At 40.2% G+C, this 17,819-nt stretch overlaps 2 protein-coding genes across 5 annotated transcripts in view; one reads left to right on the top strand and one right to left on the bottom strand.

The window, feature by feature from the left end:
• Positions 1-119: 119 nt before the first annotated feature.
• On the top strand, positions 120-6,020 carry zdhhc12a (zinc finger DHHC-type palmitoyltransferase 12a). Of its 4 annotated transcripts, none has more exons than XM_055660231.1 (5): positions 120-365; positions 2,400-2,536; positions 3,401-3,502; positions 4,251-4,417; positions 4,511-6,020. In XM_055660231.1, exons 1-5 carry the CDS (start codon positions 269-271, stop codon positions 4,824-4,826), a joined length of 819 nt encoding a protein of 272 aa, XP_055516206.1. In that variant the 5' UTR covers positions 120-268; the 3' UTR covers positions 4,827-6,020. The 4 variants fall into 4 exon arrangements, with proteins under 4 accessions (XP_055516206.1, XP_055516205.1, XP_055516208.1 ...); XM_055660230.1 differs by having other exon boundaries at positions 4,248-4,417; XM_055660233.1 differs by lacking the exon at positions 3,401-3,502.
• A 145-nt stretch (positions 6,021-6,165) lies between these two features.
• Positions 6,166-17,819, bottom strand: part of LOC129712065 (serine/threonine-protein kinase N2-like) — a 33,897-nt gene continuing 22,243 nt past the window's right edge. The window contains exons 17-23 of the mRNA XM_055660236.1: positions 17,389-17,565; positions 14,942-15,004; positions 13,124-13,200; positions 10,799-10,941; positions 10,144-10,251; positions 9,921-10,001; positions 6,166-8,023 (exon numbers count right to left, since the gene is read on the bottom strand). Of these exons, the coding sequence (XP_055516211.1) occupies positions 7,814-8,023; positions 9,921-10,001; positions 10,144-10,251; positions 10,799-10,941; positions 13,124-13,200; positions 14,942-15,004; positions 17,389-17,565 (859 nt within the window). The 3' untranslated portion in view covers positions 6,166-7,813. The remainder of the gene's footprint in view (positions 8,024-9,920; positions 10,002-10,143; positions 10,252-10,798; positions 10,942-13,123; positions 13,201-14,941; positions 15,005-17,388; positions 17,566-17,819) is intronic.

The following is a 17,819-nucleotide window of genomic DNA, read 5'->3' as shown; positions in this document are numbered from 1 at the left end:
TTATAATATTTTCAGATCCAGTCCCCGGCGGCAGCGCAGATCCCGGGACTGATCTTACCTCCAACCAAACGGGGCGTCGCCACCAATGAGCAGCCGTGTTACTGTCTCCGAGGAGACGGCGGGGGGTGGGGACGCGGCGCTGACTGCGGGCTGTTCTCCGCTCCCGGCCCCGGTGATGGTCCCTCTTCGCCCGCTCCGCTCCCGCCGCGGCTGAAGGTGGCCCCACGCCGCCGGGACGCGAGGTCGGCGAGCCGGCGTTTGCTCTGGAATGTTCCGGAAGGTTCTGTCCGCCGGCTTCGCTGTGCGGGCCGGTCACGTGGCGCTCACCTGGGCGGTGACGTTGATTCTCTTCCTGCACAGAACGGGTGAGGCCGTCAGTGGGTCCAACATGTCCGTGGGTCGTTTAGTTTAGAGACACAGCGTGAAAACAGACCCACCAAGTCCACGCCGACCTGCGATCCCTGCACACTAACGCTATCCTACACGCACTAGGGACAATTTTACATTTATACCAAGTCACTTAGCCTAGAAACCTGCACGTCTTTGGAGTGTGGGAGGAAACCAGAGCACCCGGAGAAAACCCACTCGGATCACGGGGAGAACATAGGTAGACACAATGCTGGAGAAACTCAGCGGGTGAGGCAGCATTCAGCATGAAGAAGGGTCTCGACCCGAAACGTTGCCTATTCCCTTCGCTCCATAGATGCTGTCTCACCCGCTGAGTTTCTCCAGCATTTTTGTCTACCTTCCAAAGATTCTATGCTCTCTGGCTGAAGGAAAATATTATCTTACCTGCATGACCAACACTCTTCTTTTGAGACAGTGCCCTTTAGTTTAAGATGCTCCAGCCAGGGAGGTATCTATACCTCATTCCTACTTAGTCAAGCCCTTTGGGTATTTACTACAATTCACCTCTGATCCTAATTAGCCTACAGTAAGCTCTTCAAAGCACTGAAGAGGTGTTATTCAATTCAATTCAACTTTAGTGTCATTGCACAAATACAAGTATGGGTACAACGAAATGCAGTTTAGCGTCAGTCCATAGTAATAGTGCAATATAGAAATAAAAATACAGAGTAAGTAAACAATGTGGACGGAGAGACTGGAGAAATCTATCGGTGGGACTCCGAGTTCAGCAGTGTGATAGTGTTGTTGTAGAAGCTGTTCCTCATCCTACTAGTACGAGACCTGAGGCTCCTGTACCGCCTCCCTGATGGGTCCATGGTTGGGGTGGGAGGGGTCTTTGATGATCTTCCCGGCCCGTCTCAGACACCGTTTTCGGTGGAGGGCATCCATGGCAGGGAGCGGGGCACCGATGATGTACTGATGTTTTCACCACCCATTGTAGTACCTTCCTGTCTGCTACGGTGCAACTGCTGTACCATACCATGAAGTAGGTGGTCAGGATGCTTTCGATGGTACAGCGGTAAAAGTTGGTCAGGATCTGGGGGGACAGGTGAGCTTTCTTGAGCCTCCTCAGGAAGTAAAGGCGCTGCTGCGCCTTTTTGATCAGCTTGGAGGTGTTGAGGGACCAGGACAGATCCTCCGAGATGTGTACCCCGAGGAATTTGTTGTTGGAGACGCGCTCCACCAGACTGCAGAGACTGCACAAAACCGGACAGACCAACGTTAGTATCCCCCTCCAGCCCAACATTCCTAGCTCTGAAGCCCTATTTACAGTGCTGGCTCGATTGGGCAGGCTCCATCGCTTGTCCACCACCTGAAACCTGGATTAGACACTACTCCTTCCCACAATTTATGAGAAAATCAGATTCAAGACCTCATAGAATGGAGGAGCATTTGCTAAGGCTTTAAGAATCCATTTGAACACACAAAAGCCCAGTATAAATTATGTAGAGTATAACTACCTTCATATTAAGCAGCTTTTGCCCCACTAATGACAAAGTTTATGGGTGCAACACTGGCCTAAAATCTGCAGAACTCCAGCAGAAGCATGTCATTCCTGATCCTGAAGGACTGTCTAAGAAGGTCATAAGGAATTGTAGAATTAGGCCATTCGGCCCATCAAGTCTACTCCACCATTCAATTATGGCTGATATATCTCTCCTTCCTAACCCCAATCTCCAGCCTTCTCCCCATAACCTCTGACACCTGTACTAATCAAAAATCTATCTCTGCCTTAAAAATATCCACTGACGTCCTCCACAGCCTTCATTGGCAAAGAATTCCACAGATTCACCACCCTCTGACTAAAGACATTTCTTCTCATCTCCTTCCTAAAAGAACGTCCCTTAATCCTACTTTCCCACGTGTGGAAACATCCTCTCCACATCCAGGAGAAAATATGACTACATTTTCATTACTTATTTGCCTGTCACTTTCCTCATGCATATGAAAAATGCTGAACGAATGCAAATAATTGTTATTGTTAATTACAGATTTGAAGCAGAGCGAGGAACGTGGCGAGTTCCTAAAGCCAGTAACCTTCCTCCTGCTCGTTCTCTGTTCAATGTTACTGTACTTCATCACCTCCCTCATGGATCCAGGATACGTCACATTTGATGATGAACTAAAGGTAAATCAATCTACATCTAGCACAATATGCCACAGGTAGCTGAGGCTGCATTATTTCCTCCATGTGAGTAGCCAAAGTAAGTTATATCCTGTAAAGATATTGCTCCAGAGCCGAAATTACAGGCAACCTGTGTTAGGGCTCAAAGTGCGAGTGCAACTCAGCGAGTCAGGCAGCATCTCTGGAGGACATGATAGATCACGTTTCGGGTCGGAACCTTTCGTCAGTCCCGACCCGAAACATTGCCTTTCTGTATTTTCCACAGATGCTGCCTCACCCACTGAGTTATTCCATCACCTTGTGTTTTGTTCAAGATTCTAGCATCTGCATCTGCAATTCCTTAGGACTGTTTGGGTAACGGGAATTGCCCCTTACAGAAGTCACAAATCGGAGACACGGAATAAAATTTGCTCTCACGGAATTTACTGGGAGAAAAAGTAAATAAAACATCCATATATTTTTTAACTCGTGTTTCGTGCCGTATGCACTAATGACGCAGCTTCATGTTACAGAGATTTGTGATAGACTGTTTTCAAGGAACACAACCCTCTAAAACGTGAGGGGTCACCTATAGACAAAACTTGTAGTAAAGAAACTGGCAATTGGTGCTATTCTTTCATGTTGATGTTTTTGTTTCATGTGAGCTTTCTCCCACAATTTTCATCCATTGCTACTAGGAGTCTTATGTTCCTTATGTACTTATTTGTCTTCCCTAAATTCAGGTAGCTTCATATGATTGTGTTTGCAAATATTTACCCCCTTATTTAAAATTAACACTTTCTTCCAATAAACATAGTGCTATGTATTTTATTTTGAAGAATAAGTTTTTCAGTTCCTGAGGTTTTTGCTGGTTCCTTGCAAACCCAGGTGTCTCGATCGGTTCATTGTGTTTGGGATGACGAGGAACAGATGGTCCCTGTGGTACAGAAAGCCCAGAGATTGAGGCGCTGTGGCTACTGCATGGTCCAGGTGGGAATTTATTTTTCTAAAAGTACAGGTTTAAAGTGTATCAGTTCAGTATAAAAAATCTCAAGAAATTCAAAAGCAATTCAGACGAGGGCCTGTTTCCGACCTGAAAGGCTGTCAAAGTTAGGGATGGTCAATAAAGTGCTGACCATGTCAGAGAAACCCACAACACAAAGTGAGAAAAAAATGATCAGATGATCTGCTTTTAAATGCACTGTTGAGCAAATAATAATAATGGGGAGGATATCAGAGAATTCCTGTATTTTTTGCCATGGTTTTTTTAACATCTAATCTGAAAGAGGCATCTCCAACAGTGACCAATGCTTAATACTGTTAGGTGTTAAGCTATGTTAGTTGGATTTAGATAATTATCACACGAAGTGCAATCATTTTTTATTTATTGCATTCAATTGGAAACTCCAGTAGCTAAAGTGAGCTCCAAGAAATTGCAGTTTAATATAAATTGGTGTTCAATTATAAGCCTGTTATATCAAAATATCATAAATCTGTATTTTTAGTTGGGTACTAATCCCTGACATTTTCTTTCTGTAAAACAAAGTAAATGCTAAAATGTTGAAATAATTTAGTAAATTTGGCAAATTTAAATTGCGATTGTGGGATTCAATCTGTCGATTCTGTATTACAGAAGCAGGCAGAACATTGAATAATTCCACCTCGGGTTAAGCTTAACTCATTTTTGCACTATTTGATTTAGAAGATAAATTCTAATGATTTTAATTCGTTTCAGCAGCAACCCATGCGGTCTAAACACTGCCAGTCCTGTCAACACTGTGTACGCCGATATGATCACCACTGCCCGTGGATTGAGAACTGTGTGGGGGAGAGAAATCATCGCTTCTTTATGCTCTACCTGATTTCTCAATTGACTGTCCTGTTGTGGGCTTTCCACATTGCCTGGTAAGGATCAGCATGAAATCATTCTGCATAGTTAATTATTGCACAATGCCTGATATCTATAATATTCCTAAATATTATTGCTCTTATGTGTAGGTCTGGATTCGGTACTGAAACCGAGTGGAAAGAGTGGCTCCGTATCAACACATTCCTGCTATTGGCATTCATCATCATTATCATTTTCACCGTGGTGGTTATGCTGTTATTGGTATCGCACTTGTATCTGGTATCCAGCAATACCACAACTTGGGAGTTTATGTCCCGCCATCGCATTTCTTACCTCAAACATTGCAGCTCAGAGGAAAATCCATTTGATCAGGGCATTCTTGGGAATTTGTGGGTGTTTTTCTGTGTATGCAAGACTGTTGCATGGGAAAGGATTTATTTTAAAGAAGAGGATGGGTTGGTTTAGCATTTGGTTTTCTATCCATTTGTGATCTCATCTTTGCTGAATTTGCTTTACTACCTCACTAAGCTGGAGACTGTGGATGATAACTAAAAAAAAATTAAATAACTTCAACCATCATAAATGGGATAACAAATGATGAATTCCTTCTCCATTCGATTGCCAATAATGCCTGCAAACACCAATTCCTATCATGACTGAGTTCTATCCAGACATTTTACATGCACACCACACCATTTAAGCAGTTACAGCCGTCATGGTGTTCAAAACACAATTAGCTAAATGAACCTGTGGGATTGAAAATCAAAACCTAGATCAGGGTACTGTTCAGCTACCAAATCTATCCAGGCATACAGCATTTGTTCCAATGCTGGTAACTAACACTATAGGATTTTGTTTTTAGCACGATTGTGTGCATATCAAGAGTTTCTGCACAACAGAGTCACAACCCGTCTTTGCAAAGTGCATGGCAAAAACAATTGATCAGTTTATCATCTACTGTCAGATACCTGGATGATAGTGAACATAAACTCTAAACTACATTTGCAGGTCACATGAAATAGCAAACTAGTCCAGGGTACAGAAAGAGGCTGAAATTGATCTGCAGGCAAAATACCGCCGAGAAGCAGCATCGCTCAATTTCTTTAACAGAAATGTAAGCAATGCATTGATTAATGTACTTACTGATTTAATATCTTGTTCTACATAACTGTTTTTGTTCTTCCATTGAATTGGAAGTATACTCTCATATTTCCCAATGTTTTCCCAAATAATTTAATTTTAACTTATAATCCCCATTTGTGCTCTCATTTCTAAACATACTTTCATCCTGCTAGAAAAGCAGGGGAGTTGCAGTTTACTCAACATGTACTATAACAATTAAAGCAACATTCATGACATTGATACATTGGAAAAACAGCAAATCACTGCACAACTGGCAAAACAGATTACTGTAATCTGTGAACAGGAATTTAATTAACATTGAATTTAAGCAGCTGGACTGTACAGAGATTTAAAACCACTTGTATATTAACTGTATTACTGTTTTATATTTTTCACAACTTGCTACTTTTCTTAAAAATAATCTTCGGAACAGATTGATATATTCTTTAAAATATTGGATTTATTTTTGGATTACTGTCCTCTACCTTGAGTCATTATCACGTGAAAAAATATTGATTAAACAAATTCATATCTTCATTTGGATTTAAAGTCATTTGATTTTTCTGCTTTATATGCCTTCATTATAGATAGTCCATGATATTAATACATTAAGAAAGGAAATTTTGAACACAAGTAAATTCAGAATGAGGTCAGTCAAGAGTGGATTGGATACATACAAATACAATTTCCAGGCCTTGTGTTATATGGGCAGGCTCTATGCCAGAACTAGACCTTTCCTGCTAAGAAGCTGTCAAAGAGTAGCAATAGATTAAAGAAATTAAAATTTTATTTTGCTGAATTTATCAAATACAAACCATAAGTTACATCTATAAATAGGAGCAATGCTCTTTAATTTTTAAAAAACAGTTTGGACAATTTCCATATTATATGTCCGCACAAAATTAGCATTGCACAAAAAAAATAAATAGCTTTGTTTTTCTTCATAATAAAGCAATACCCCAAGATTTCTGAATGATATGCTTTTAATACCCGAATACTTGTAGTTATACCGCCATTCCTCAGACTACACAACTAGGTCAGGACTGCAGCCCATTCTCATCTCTCTGCTAATGGGTGTATTTAACAGAAGGATGAATTTGCTCAGATTTCCTATTATGTTCTTGATAGTTACTAATCTCCCAATCTTAAGATTTGGAAACATTGAATGCACGATGGAAGCTCAATATCATCACCTCCAACACAGTTCTCTGAGCAACAATAAAAGTTTCCCTCTACAACTCACTTTTAAACCATTTAATAATCTACTCATTCGTTAATGGCAACAGAGCAAAAAAATGTCAATGGATATTTAAAGTGCAATAGTTTTTAAAATACTTGCTTTCCCCACAAGTGCTAGAAACACATGGACATACTTAATGGCAAACCAAAGTGATAAAAGTTATCATGAACAACAATCACCTGTCATGTCCTGGTTCTAATTTTATAGATGTGGTGACAGGCCAAATAGATTCCCTCGAAAAAGAGAAATCAAAAGGGCCATGGCTATGCTTTTGATAGTTACATCATCTTTAGTTTCCAGGACGCAGATTTCCTGCTATCCTCTCTGCTCTAGAAAGGTACAGAGAGATAAAGCTATCACATATTGAAAGGCTATTTGAATATATCCACAAATGCATCACTGAGTGATAGAAGGCAAGAGATAGAACAATATTTTCCAAATTTGAGGAAGCTGGTGGGGAAGCAGGAAGAGAAGTGGAACAAATTAGCTCATAATTAACCTCCACCCACACTCCATAATTGTTCAACTATAATTTTACTATTGTCAAAAGACTATGATGCCATTCAAGTTTGCCTCCATATACATGGTGGGGAAAAATGAAAGAACCTGTGCTGTTCCAGGAAAATTTACAGTATCCTGATCAGAAAAATAAGATGGCAAATTTGGAAGGTTGCCTTGCCCAAGACAGTGCGTGTTAAATACAGAAAGTGAGAATTGTGCAAATAGCAACCTACAACTTAGATAAAAGTAAAATTGTGGAGAATTAATTTCAAGATAAAAGTTCTCTTCTCAGTATAGGAGCCCCTTCCCCCCCATTGCAATAGTGTAGTTCATTTCCAATCTCTTGCACATCAACAATTTTCTATATTAAAGGTTACATATTGATTCCGGAAGAGGAATAATTTACATTCACAAAATGAAACAAATGCTCAGGGAATCTCATCTTGGAAACTAAATGTTAACATTCAAATCTGGTAGTAACTAGATGTTTCAAACATCATTGCAGCAAAGGCCTCCCTTTCTCACTTTGCCCAGCAGTAAGCACTCAGCATTCTTACGAGGCATGACATCAGCACAGACCCTAATGAAGTCAGTAATCTTTATACAGGTCAGTCAGACAATCAAACCCTTCAAACATGGCCTGTTCCTGTGACGTTAGTATCCTCAAGTCAGAAAATGACAAGATTGGTCTCTGGGTTATAAATTCTTTACCAAAATTCTGGACATCATTTTGGCCATTTAGTTTCGGTACAAACGGTGGCTTTAATCTTCGAGCAAATAAGGCCACCCAATCAACTTCCTGTGAAACAAAGTTGTGGGCGAGAGTGTCAGATGATTTTTTAAAAATAAACAGAATCAGGTTATAGCCAAAATATATCAATGGTACATGTACAAGATAGTCAGAATAACTCACTGGCTGTTCTGATTTGCCAGGCATTGTGCCACTAACTATGGGTATGATGAACAAATTATTTTCCCCAATTAAATACACAATTGGGAGAAAGTTTTGCGTTTTAAATCAATGTCTAAATATTGTGGCTCCCTGTTTGATAACTGGCAGTGTTACTATGCTTGGACCCCAACTTTGGCTTGTTTGTCATGTTAACCCCACTTTTGTCCAAGACCACCATTGCCCATGATGCATCACCAGCCATTTCCACCCTGCCACTGACTTCCTTTTTATCTCTCACTTTTAACTTTCAGAAATGTCAGATTCAAAATTGACAGTTTATCTATCAACAAATACTGTCTGACTTGCTATTACCAATATTTTCTCTTTTGGATTTCTCTATTCCCAGTACTTAGCTCTTAGAAAGTCAGAATCAGCTTCTTCTACCAGTGGAGTTTTTTGTGGGTAAAGTATAATTAATTTCATTCCTCTCCCCTAGAACCAAGTGTTTTCATTCCAGGAATCTATTATCATTTTAATGCTATGAAGCTGCTTACACCTTTTCAAGCAATGCTCTCCAGATCACAATTTAATGCCACTTTTAGCTCTATTGCTCTTTAAATCAATATCCTCATGTTACCAGGAAAAAAGTTTTAAAACCTTTTTCATATTCTGTACAAATGTATTTTAAATGAGAATCCTACATCCTCAACATAATTTACTCTTGCTTTCTTTCTAGTAAATCTCTTCTGCACACTCATAGTTTTGGCATTTGTGCTGAAGTAGTTAGATTAGATTATTACTTTATTAATCCCCTTATTCAGGGGAAATTCAGATGTCCTTGCAGCACACTAATAAAAATACAACATAGCATTCAAGAAGTTTAACATTAAAACATAAAACATCCCCCCACAGAGGTTCCCACTGTGGGGGAAGGCACAAAGACCAGTCCAGTCCAGTTAGTGTTCAGAAATGAAACTAATATTTTGGTAGCAACTATTGAATAATTTTTAAAGTTTAGGAGTACTTGCCTGTTCCATGAATAGTACTTTATAATATCCATCTAGTTTATTCATCCATTTGGCTCTTGAAACCTACTCTACAGCTTGATATAAGATGAAACAAAGTGGATAGGAGAATTGAAGGTTAACTTTCCCCATTCTGTGTAGCTCCTAGTTGACATTTGCTCCAGATATCTCCATTATATTGGGATATGGCAAGGCAACAATGCCATCCACGTTTCACAGTACCCGAGGTGGTACATTAACTGTATCAATAGGTTATTCAAAATGTCAGTGAATTAGAGCATAGTAGTCAGCCATTTAGCCCATCACAGATACAACTCTGATGTTTATCCCACAGTTCTGCTTCCCCCCCTCCCCATCTTTAAAAGTTCACATAAAAAGGCCTGAAATCTGAAGATGTTGCCCTGTCCCTACGTTTTTGTTGTTGTTTTTTTAAGTACCATTTAAATTATATGCCTCTCCCCATTCTTTAAACATTGATCATTTAACAAGTCACTGGATAAAATTTCATCTGTCAGCCTATTACATTCTTTTGATCACATTCTCCTAAAATCTGCTGCTTCCTATCCCATTTTTCAACTTCTGTTCCAGCTACAGACATTGAAATTATACCTTGGCAGGTATATCAGACCAAGTGCTTAAACACAAATGCTTGTGCCAGTTCACTGTGGAGATAATAGTCCAGTGGGAATTCTGAAACGTGGTGATTGCTTCCAGTCTCAAATGCCCAATGCAAGTTATTTACTCTACGTCATCTCCCAATCATTGTGTTCATTACTCACCACAAAATACATTTCTTTTTTCACTTCCTCTGCATCCTGATCACTGGTGCCTAAACGATGTTTTGGATTCTTTCTCAGCAGCTAGAAAAAGTATTGCAAGGGTGTGGTGGAGAAGGAGTAAGAAAAAGCTGTCAGCATTGATATTTTATTTTCTCTTTCTTAACGTCACTTTCTTCTCCCCAGAACGGCAACCTGCAAATATTAACTAGTCAGTTCAACTGACCTTTCTGATGATAGAAATCGCCTCAGTTGATAGGAATCGTGGGTAGCGTACCTCATCATTAACAATGCTGTCAAATATCTCATCGTCATCATCTCCTGGAAAAGGGCACTACAAGCAAATCAAACAAAACATACTGCCACGTTAGGACCGTAGATGGGAGGCTTAGAAGTGTAAATAAGTTTCGCAAAGCTCCATGCAACTGAAATTCAGCAGCTTTATTCTTCAATTTCTTTGACTGCACACTTCGTCATTGAAGCTCTCATAAAATTTGCCATTGGGAGAGAACAACATACAGGCAAAATCAACCTCATCATAGATGGTTCAAGATTGGTGACAGAGCCGGCACAATCTCAGCCGAGTATTTTCAAAGCTTTCTTATAACTTAATTATATTTTATCCCCAGAACTTTACTTCTATTTTTTTTTTAAAACACAAGTAGTTTCCAGCTCGAGGTAAAGAGTGAATGTTTGCTCCGTGCCTGTTATTATAGACTTTGGAAAGGCACCAAAGAACACCCCTCAATTTCAACATTTTTTTTATCATGTTAAATGCCAACAGTGCTCAGCATCTCCTTGTATCCAAAACCATCCACACTGGAAAGGGCCATCACAGGAGTAATCCCACAGTACCCAGATCAAGGAAGTGAAGATCTCACCTCTCCCACAAGCATTTCATAAATGAGGACTCCCAGACCCCACCAGTCAATCGCTCGAGTGTAGGAGGTATCCGTGAGTAGTTCTGGAGCCAGAAATTCAGGAGTTCCACAAAATGTATCTGTGCGATCACCAAAACCCATTTCTGCAAACGCAATGATTTTAATTACAATAAAGTGTACTGTTAAGATATACATATGGAAAACAGTAGTTGAGGAAATCTCAATCCCTGAAACTGTTCAATTCCTTTATAAAAAATTCTCACAACCACTCTCATGGGCTTCAGGCAGTGCTTAGCTGCAAAAAAAGTGTTGATACACTCTCATGTCTACAAATCTTTCCACTGCCATCCTCGCTTTTACCAGGCTGGGACAGACTGTAACAGCTGCACACCGTGCCCCAAAGCTTGTGTCCTGTCCTGCATCACCCAAGGCAGCAGAGACATTATAGGAGAGGGCAAGCACCATCACAAAGTAGCTCACGATGGTTTGGGTAACATTCAGGAATGTCTATACATGTCACATCATGAATATTACTGAAGAAGGGTCTTGACCCGAAATATTATCTATACCTTTCCTCCAAAGATGCTGCCTGACCCGCTGAGGTACTCCAGCACTGTGAAACATCACCTATCCATGTTCTCCACAGATGCTGCCTGACCCACTGAGTTACTCCAGCACTTCGTTTTTATTTTCCCTTCACCCATCTGCCCAAGCCCACCATCCCCCTTCCTTTCCTATGCTCCTTTCCACCCATAAACCCCTCTGCCTTTACATTTCACTCCTCTTTCAAATCTGCTCTACTGATCTACATACATTTTTCTTCTTAACTGTTTAGAGTCAGAGTGATGCAGTGTGGAAACAGGCCCTTCAGCCCAACATGCCTACACCAACCAACATGTCCCTTCTACACTAGTCCCACTCACACACGTTTGGCCCATATCCATCTAAACCTGTCCTATCCATGTCCAAATGTCTTAAACATTAAGATAGTCCCAGCCTTAACTACCTCCTCTGGCAGCTCATTCCATACACCCACCACCCTTTGTGTGAAAAAGCTACCTCAGATTCCTGTTAATTTCTGAAATATTAGTTATAAATTTGGTGGAAAATGCTCCAAAATAAGGCTCAGAATGCACCAGAGCGCATCTAAAACCCCAGAGCTTCCAGGGCCCGCTTAAGGGCCCTGGACCCCGCACACATTATTTCATATAATTTTTTTTTTTTGCAATCCTGTCATGCCCCCCCCTTTTTGAAAAGCTTCGTACGGGCCTGATTCCGTTTATATTTTTTAAAAACTGGAGAAACACAGCAGGCCTGGCGACATTGCCTGTCCATTTCCTTCAACTAATGTTTCAGGTCAGGAGTCTCAAGTTCAAGTTCAAGTTCACACTTATTGTCACATGCACAAATTTAGGTACATTGATATTTGAGTTACCATGCAGCCATACAATTAAATACACAATAGAACTTAACATAAACATCCACCAGTGATCACTGTGATAAAGTTCAGTCAGTCTTCCTCCTTCAGAGTGGAGAAGGAGCTCTCACCTAGCCACCCCTCAGCTCCATACTTTCTTTCCTCTCCCCTTTTCACCCAACCTTGGTTATTATTTCCCACTTCTCTGCCTCATCTGCCAATCAATTCATCCTTGCATGTATCACTTGCAAGCTCTTGCCCACCTCTGCCCCCCCCCCCCCCCACCCCCCAACCCCTCTTTCAACCAGCTATCTCCCTTCTATCACATCAGTCTGAAGGGTTCCAACCCAAAATGTCTATTTCCCTCCACGGACTTGTTGAGTTCCTCCAGCACCTCCGTCTTTTGCCCATATCTTAGAATAATCTTCCAATGTACCTTCCTTAGATAAAAATCACGAATTTCTTGTTAGGTTCTCCAATACCTCATTCACACAGCCATTCATTTTTAGCCAAGACAGTCGATGGCTTCGGGGAATTGAAACATGGAACATCCAGGTCAAGACTGATGATGTTCCACTTCTCTTATGTAATATGAACATAAATCACAGATGGAGTCATTGCCTGAAATGGCTACTTTGATTTTTTTCTCTTTTCCCCTCTTCCCACTGGATTTATGGTCAGGCTGTTGGCTTGATTGTCTAAATGAAAACTAATCGTCACAGAAATAAAATATGCTCAGTTTCTCAAATTTAATCCTACACCTTTGCTCAACACAGATTTATAGATGCCATGCAGAGGCAAAGAGAAACCAAAATTGCAAGAAAGGCAAAGCAGATCACCATCTATTGAGCTATGCATCTACCGTTAAATTATATATTGAACAACTAAAGGAAAACCAGGAAATTTACCCTCTTTACAAAGTCCAAAGTCACCAATTTTCACATAACCTTCAGCGTCCATCAATAAATTGTCCAACTTCAGATCCCTGCAAAAGAGGCAAAAAGTGATGTCAGATGATAAGGGATGGACAGACCAGGTCATGTCTTACAAACTTGATCAAGTTTGAGGCAGTGAGAAAAATGATTGATAAAGGATAGGGTAGTAGATGTTGTTCACGTGAACTTCCTCAAGTCATTTGACAAGGTCCCTCATGGTAGGCTGATGCACAAGATTCTGAAGGGTCTTGACCCGAAACGTCACCCATTCTGTCCCTCCAGAGATGCTGACTGTTCCGCTGAGTTACTCCAGCATTTTATGTCTACCTTTGATTTAAACCAGCATTTGCAGTTCTTTCCTACACACCACAAGCATAGGTGACTTGGTAGAAATTGGTTGGCCACAGAAGACACAGCATAGTAGTGGAGGGGTGCTTTTCCATCGAACGTCTGTGATCAGCAATTTTTTGCAAGGATAAATGCCGAAGCCCCTTGTTTGAGATATGTAAACGCGACTTGGATAAAAATGTAGATGATCTGATCAGTAAGTTTGTAGATAACAAAAATTGATGGATAGTGAATTAGGTTTTCAGAGGATAGAGATGAATTAGAGATATGGGTGAGGAAATGGCAGTTGGAGTTTAGTTCAGACATGTGCAAAATGTTGTTGAGGGGTCAAATGCAAGGATAAAGTATGCAATAAATAACAGGATCCTTGAGACCATTGATGTAGGGGAGGGATTTTGAGGTTCAAGTTCATTGCTTGAAATTAGATAGTGTAGGTAACAACGATTTGGCATACTGGCCTTCATTGGTTGGGTCATGGAGTACCAGAGTCAGGAAGTCATGTTGTACCTATACAAAAAAATTGGTTAGGGTGCATTTGGAATAGTGTGTGCAGTTCTGATTGCCACATTACAGGATAGATGTAGAGGCTTTGGAGAGGATGCAAGAAGGTTGCCTGAATTACTTGGTATTAGCTACAAGTAGAGGTTGGTCTGCTTTCTCTGGATTAGATGCCAAAGGGGTGACCTGTCAGATGTTTATAAAATAATGGACAAAGTAGGTGGACAAAGTTTTTTTCTCCCATGGTAGAGGTTCCAAATACCTAAGAGCACAGCTTCAAGGCGAGAGGGAGAAAATTTAAAATAAAAAAACTATAAAGGCAATTTAAAAAAAAGTGGTAAATGCCTAAAATATGCTGCCATGAGGGTAGGTAGGACCCTGTCGTCAGGCACTTGTGGTATTCAGACAGGCACTTAATGCATGAACGTGGAACATGCATTTCAGATGGAGTTAGTTTAATTTGGCCTGTTTAAGTAAGAACTTCAGATGCTGGAAAAAAAAAAAAAAGGGAAAATAAAAAAAATCGAAGGTAGACAAAAATGCTGGAGAAACTCAGCGGGTGAGGCAGCATCGATGGAGTGAAGGAATAGGTGACGTTTTGGGTCGAGACCCTTCTTCAGACGTCTTCTGCTTAATTTGGCATCATAATTAGCACAGACGGTGTGGGTCAAAGGACATATTCCCATGCACCCCCGTTTTATGCATGGGGTTGAGAGAACTCTTATTATAGCAGAGCACCCTCCAACTAGAGGCAGAAATTGAGTTTGCCTGGAATAGGTCAGCTGGTGTACAAAGGTTGGGTTGTGAACTTCAGTTTACTGAATGAATGTCTAATAATTTAAGGAGAATATATTTAGATCACCTGTATATACAGATCCTTCAAAAGTATTTGCGTGCACGTTTAAATAAAAGGAAAAAATGTTTGTGTATTTAAGCCAAGGTTACCTGTAAACTATTTTTTCTTCATGTAGAAACTGCAAGCCAAGAATTACACAGGCCGAATAAAACCTGGGGAAACAAAGCAGATAACTCAAAATCAACTTAATAATGAATAAAGGAAAAACATGACAAGTATTTATCAACAAAACAAGTCAGTTATTTCATTCTAATACACAATTTTCCAGTAGGGCTTTATCTTTTTACAGCCAGAAAAATGCAGCAGAGCAACAGGCCACATCAATCCATTCGAAAAAAATCCTACATTACAGTTTAAGGATAAGGGGAAAATCTTTTAGGACCGAGATGAGAAAAACATTTTTCACAACAGAGTGGTGAATCTCTGGAATTCTCTGCCACAGAAGGTAGTTGAGGCCAGTTCATTGGCTATATTTAAGAGGGAGTTAGATGTGGCCCTTGTATGGAGAGAAGGCAGGTACAGGATACCGAGTTGGATGACCAGCCATGATCATATTGAATGGCAGTGCAGGCTCGAAGGACCAAATGGCCTACTCCTGCACCCATTTTTTATGTTTCTATTAATCCCACTTTAATACTCTTCCCATATTCTCATCACTTTGACCTAATTCTACCAACCCCCTTGTACACTGTTGGCCAATTAACCTACCGACCATCACATTTTTGGGACGTGAGAGGAAACTCATGTGGCAGAGGGTACTCCACAGGACAGCACCAGGTTATCAGTGTACCCAGATTGCAGGCACTGAGATAGTGACATTAGTTGTGCCATCCCAAAGTTTAGTTCCATGTTTCCACATTTTGCAATATCTTTGTATCTATTTTCTTAAAAAAAAATAAACCATCTCAATTCATCCTACACCCATGGTCTTGTAAGAATTACATTCCTGTATTTCTTTATTTTATTAAATATAAACTTTTCACATACATTTTATTAGCTTCACAATAAAAGTACTCTCATGCTGGACTAATCTATTGGGGAGCATTGCGACTATTATTTTCTAACCCAAATCAGATTCCCTCCTAAACCCATAGATGGACAGAACATAGTCCAAGTGCATCAATTTTCTTTGGTAGCTAAACTATTTTATCCCATCATTCAATTTACTTTTCTATTTATGACAAATTTAATCAGAGGTACAAGAACCATGAGAAGTTCCAACTAATTGGAGTTCAAATGAAAACTGGCTATGGTGAGACACGTTTTAAACATTGATGGATGAGATGAATTAAAGACAAACAAATCAAAATTATAATTTTGTGGTTGGATGCGTACATTAGAAAAAAAGTGTAATGACAAATGTTAAGGTAGATGCCAGAAAACATTTCTTTCATCACAAAACTGTCCTCCTTTAGGACTTGCATCTGTAACAAGCATGATTACAGTGCAATTTATCCAGTGCCTTGGTATTTTATTGATGGAAGAAGATACGACCACATTATATACAGGTGTAAAGTCTCAGCAAACCATTTGAAGTTTGTTCTGGCACAGAATGTCCTTTGCAACTGATGAAAAATGGCCAAGATGGATTGTAAATGAGAGTTCATTCACATTATACTGCTAAACTATGGAATGAGCTTTCATGGCCAAGATGCCCATCAATGTTCCTTTTCATGCCAGAGTAATACTTAATACTCCGTTCAAAAGGATTTTAAATTATTTTAAATCCCAGAACGCAAGGATTGCTGTGAGGGCCAGAATTTAATGTTCATCCCTGAACCCTTGGTTTGAGTTTATACTGACCATCAGCTCTAAAACTCAATACTAAAATCTACAAACTTCTAAAATTGCAATTTGGAACTCATGAGCTAAGAGTTATCAGATCCATTCCAGAACTCCTGCTAAATTATACCCATGTTTCACCAGATATGCAGATTGCCCCCCTGATGTCCACATCACAACACTGTGGATGGGATCAGGTGCCAAATTCTAGAGGACCATTCAGATTCAGTCATACAGCATGGCGACAGGCCTTTCAGCCCAACTCATCCATGCCTACAAGATGCCTATTTAAGCTAGCCCCATATCCCTAAAAACCTTTCCTATCCATGTACTTGTCCACGTGTCTTTTGGATGTTCTTATTGTACCTGCCTCATCTGCGTCGCCTGGCAGCTTATTCCATATACCCATTACCCTCAGAGTGAAAGTTGCCAGTCAGGCTGCTATTAAAGCTTTCCCCTCTCACCTTAAACCAATGTCCTTTCTTTTACCCACAGTAGGGGAATCAAAAACTACTGTGCATTCACCCTATCAATTCTCCACATGATTTTATACACCTCTATAAGAACACCTCTTAGCTTCCTGTGCTCCAAGGAGGAGAGCTCTAATTTGCCCAATCTCTCCCTAAAGCCCAGGCCAAGTCCTGAAACCATCCTTATACATCTTCCCTGCATTCTTTCCAGCTTAACAACATCCTTCCTATAGCAGAATAACCAAAACTAAACACAATACTCCAAATGCGGCTCGCTAACTTACCGAGCTTGGGGTTCTGAGAAGACATTGGAGTGAATGTGGTTCATCAGGTCCCCTCCAGGTGCATACTCCATCACAAAGCAAACATGATTTGGAGTTTGAAAGCAGGCAAAGAGGTTCACTAGAAAAGGGTGTCGAGCAGAGCTCACAGTTTCAAAGATTCTTTTCTCACACATCAGGCTAAAAATTCAACACAGCAAGAGGTTAATAGAAGAGTGAAGAGTTTTAGTAATCTTCATTTACATGCCAGTCATTAAACAACAAACAGTATTTTACTAAAACTTAGAAACAAAACTGGTTAACTGTTAATAATGCAAAGAGGATCAATATACAGTTCAGCAAAGGTAAAAGCCTAGTTCCAACTCGACCCAAAGTCACTAATATTTCATTGAGACAATGTTCTTTTAGTCTACTAGACCTGTCTGCAGTCTTTG

The sequence above is a fragment of the Leucoraja erinacea genome, chromosome 31, assembly GCF_028641065.1.
Source record: "Leucoraja erinacea ecotype New England chromosome 31, Leri_hhj_1, whole genome shotgun sequence".
NCBI lineage: Eukaryota > Metazoa > Chordata > Chondrichthyes > Rajiformes > Rajidae > Leucoraja > Leucoraja erinaceus.
The sequence above is the reverse complement of the archived record's forward strand: the minus strand, read 5'-3'. Positions and strand labels throughout refer to the sequence as shown.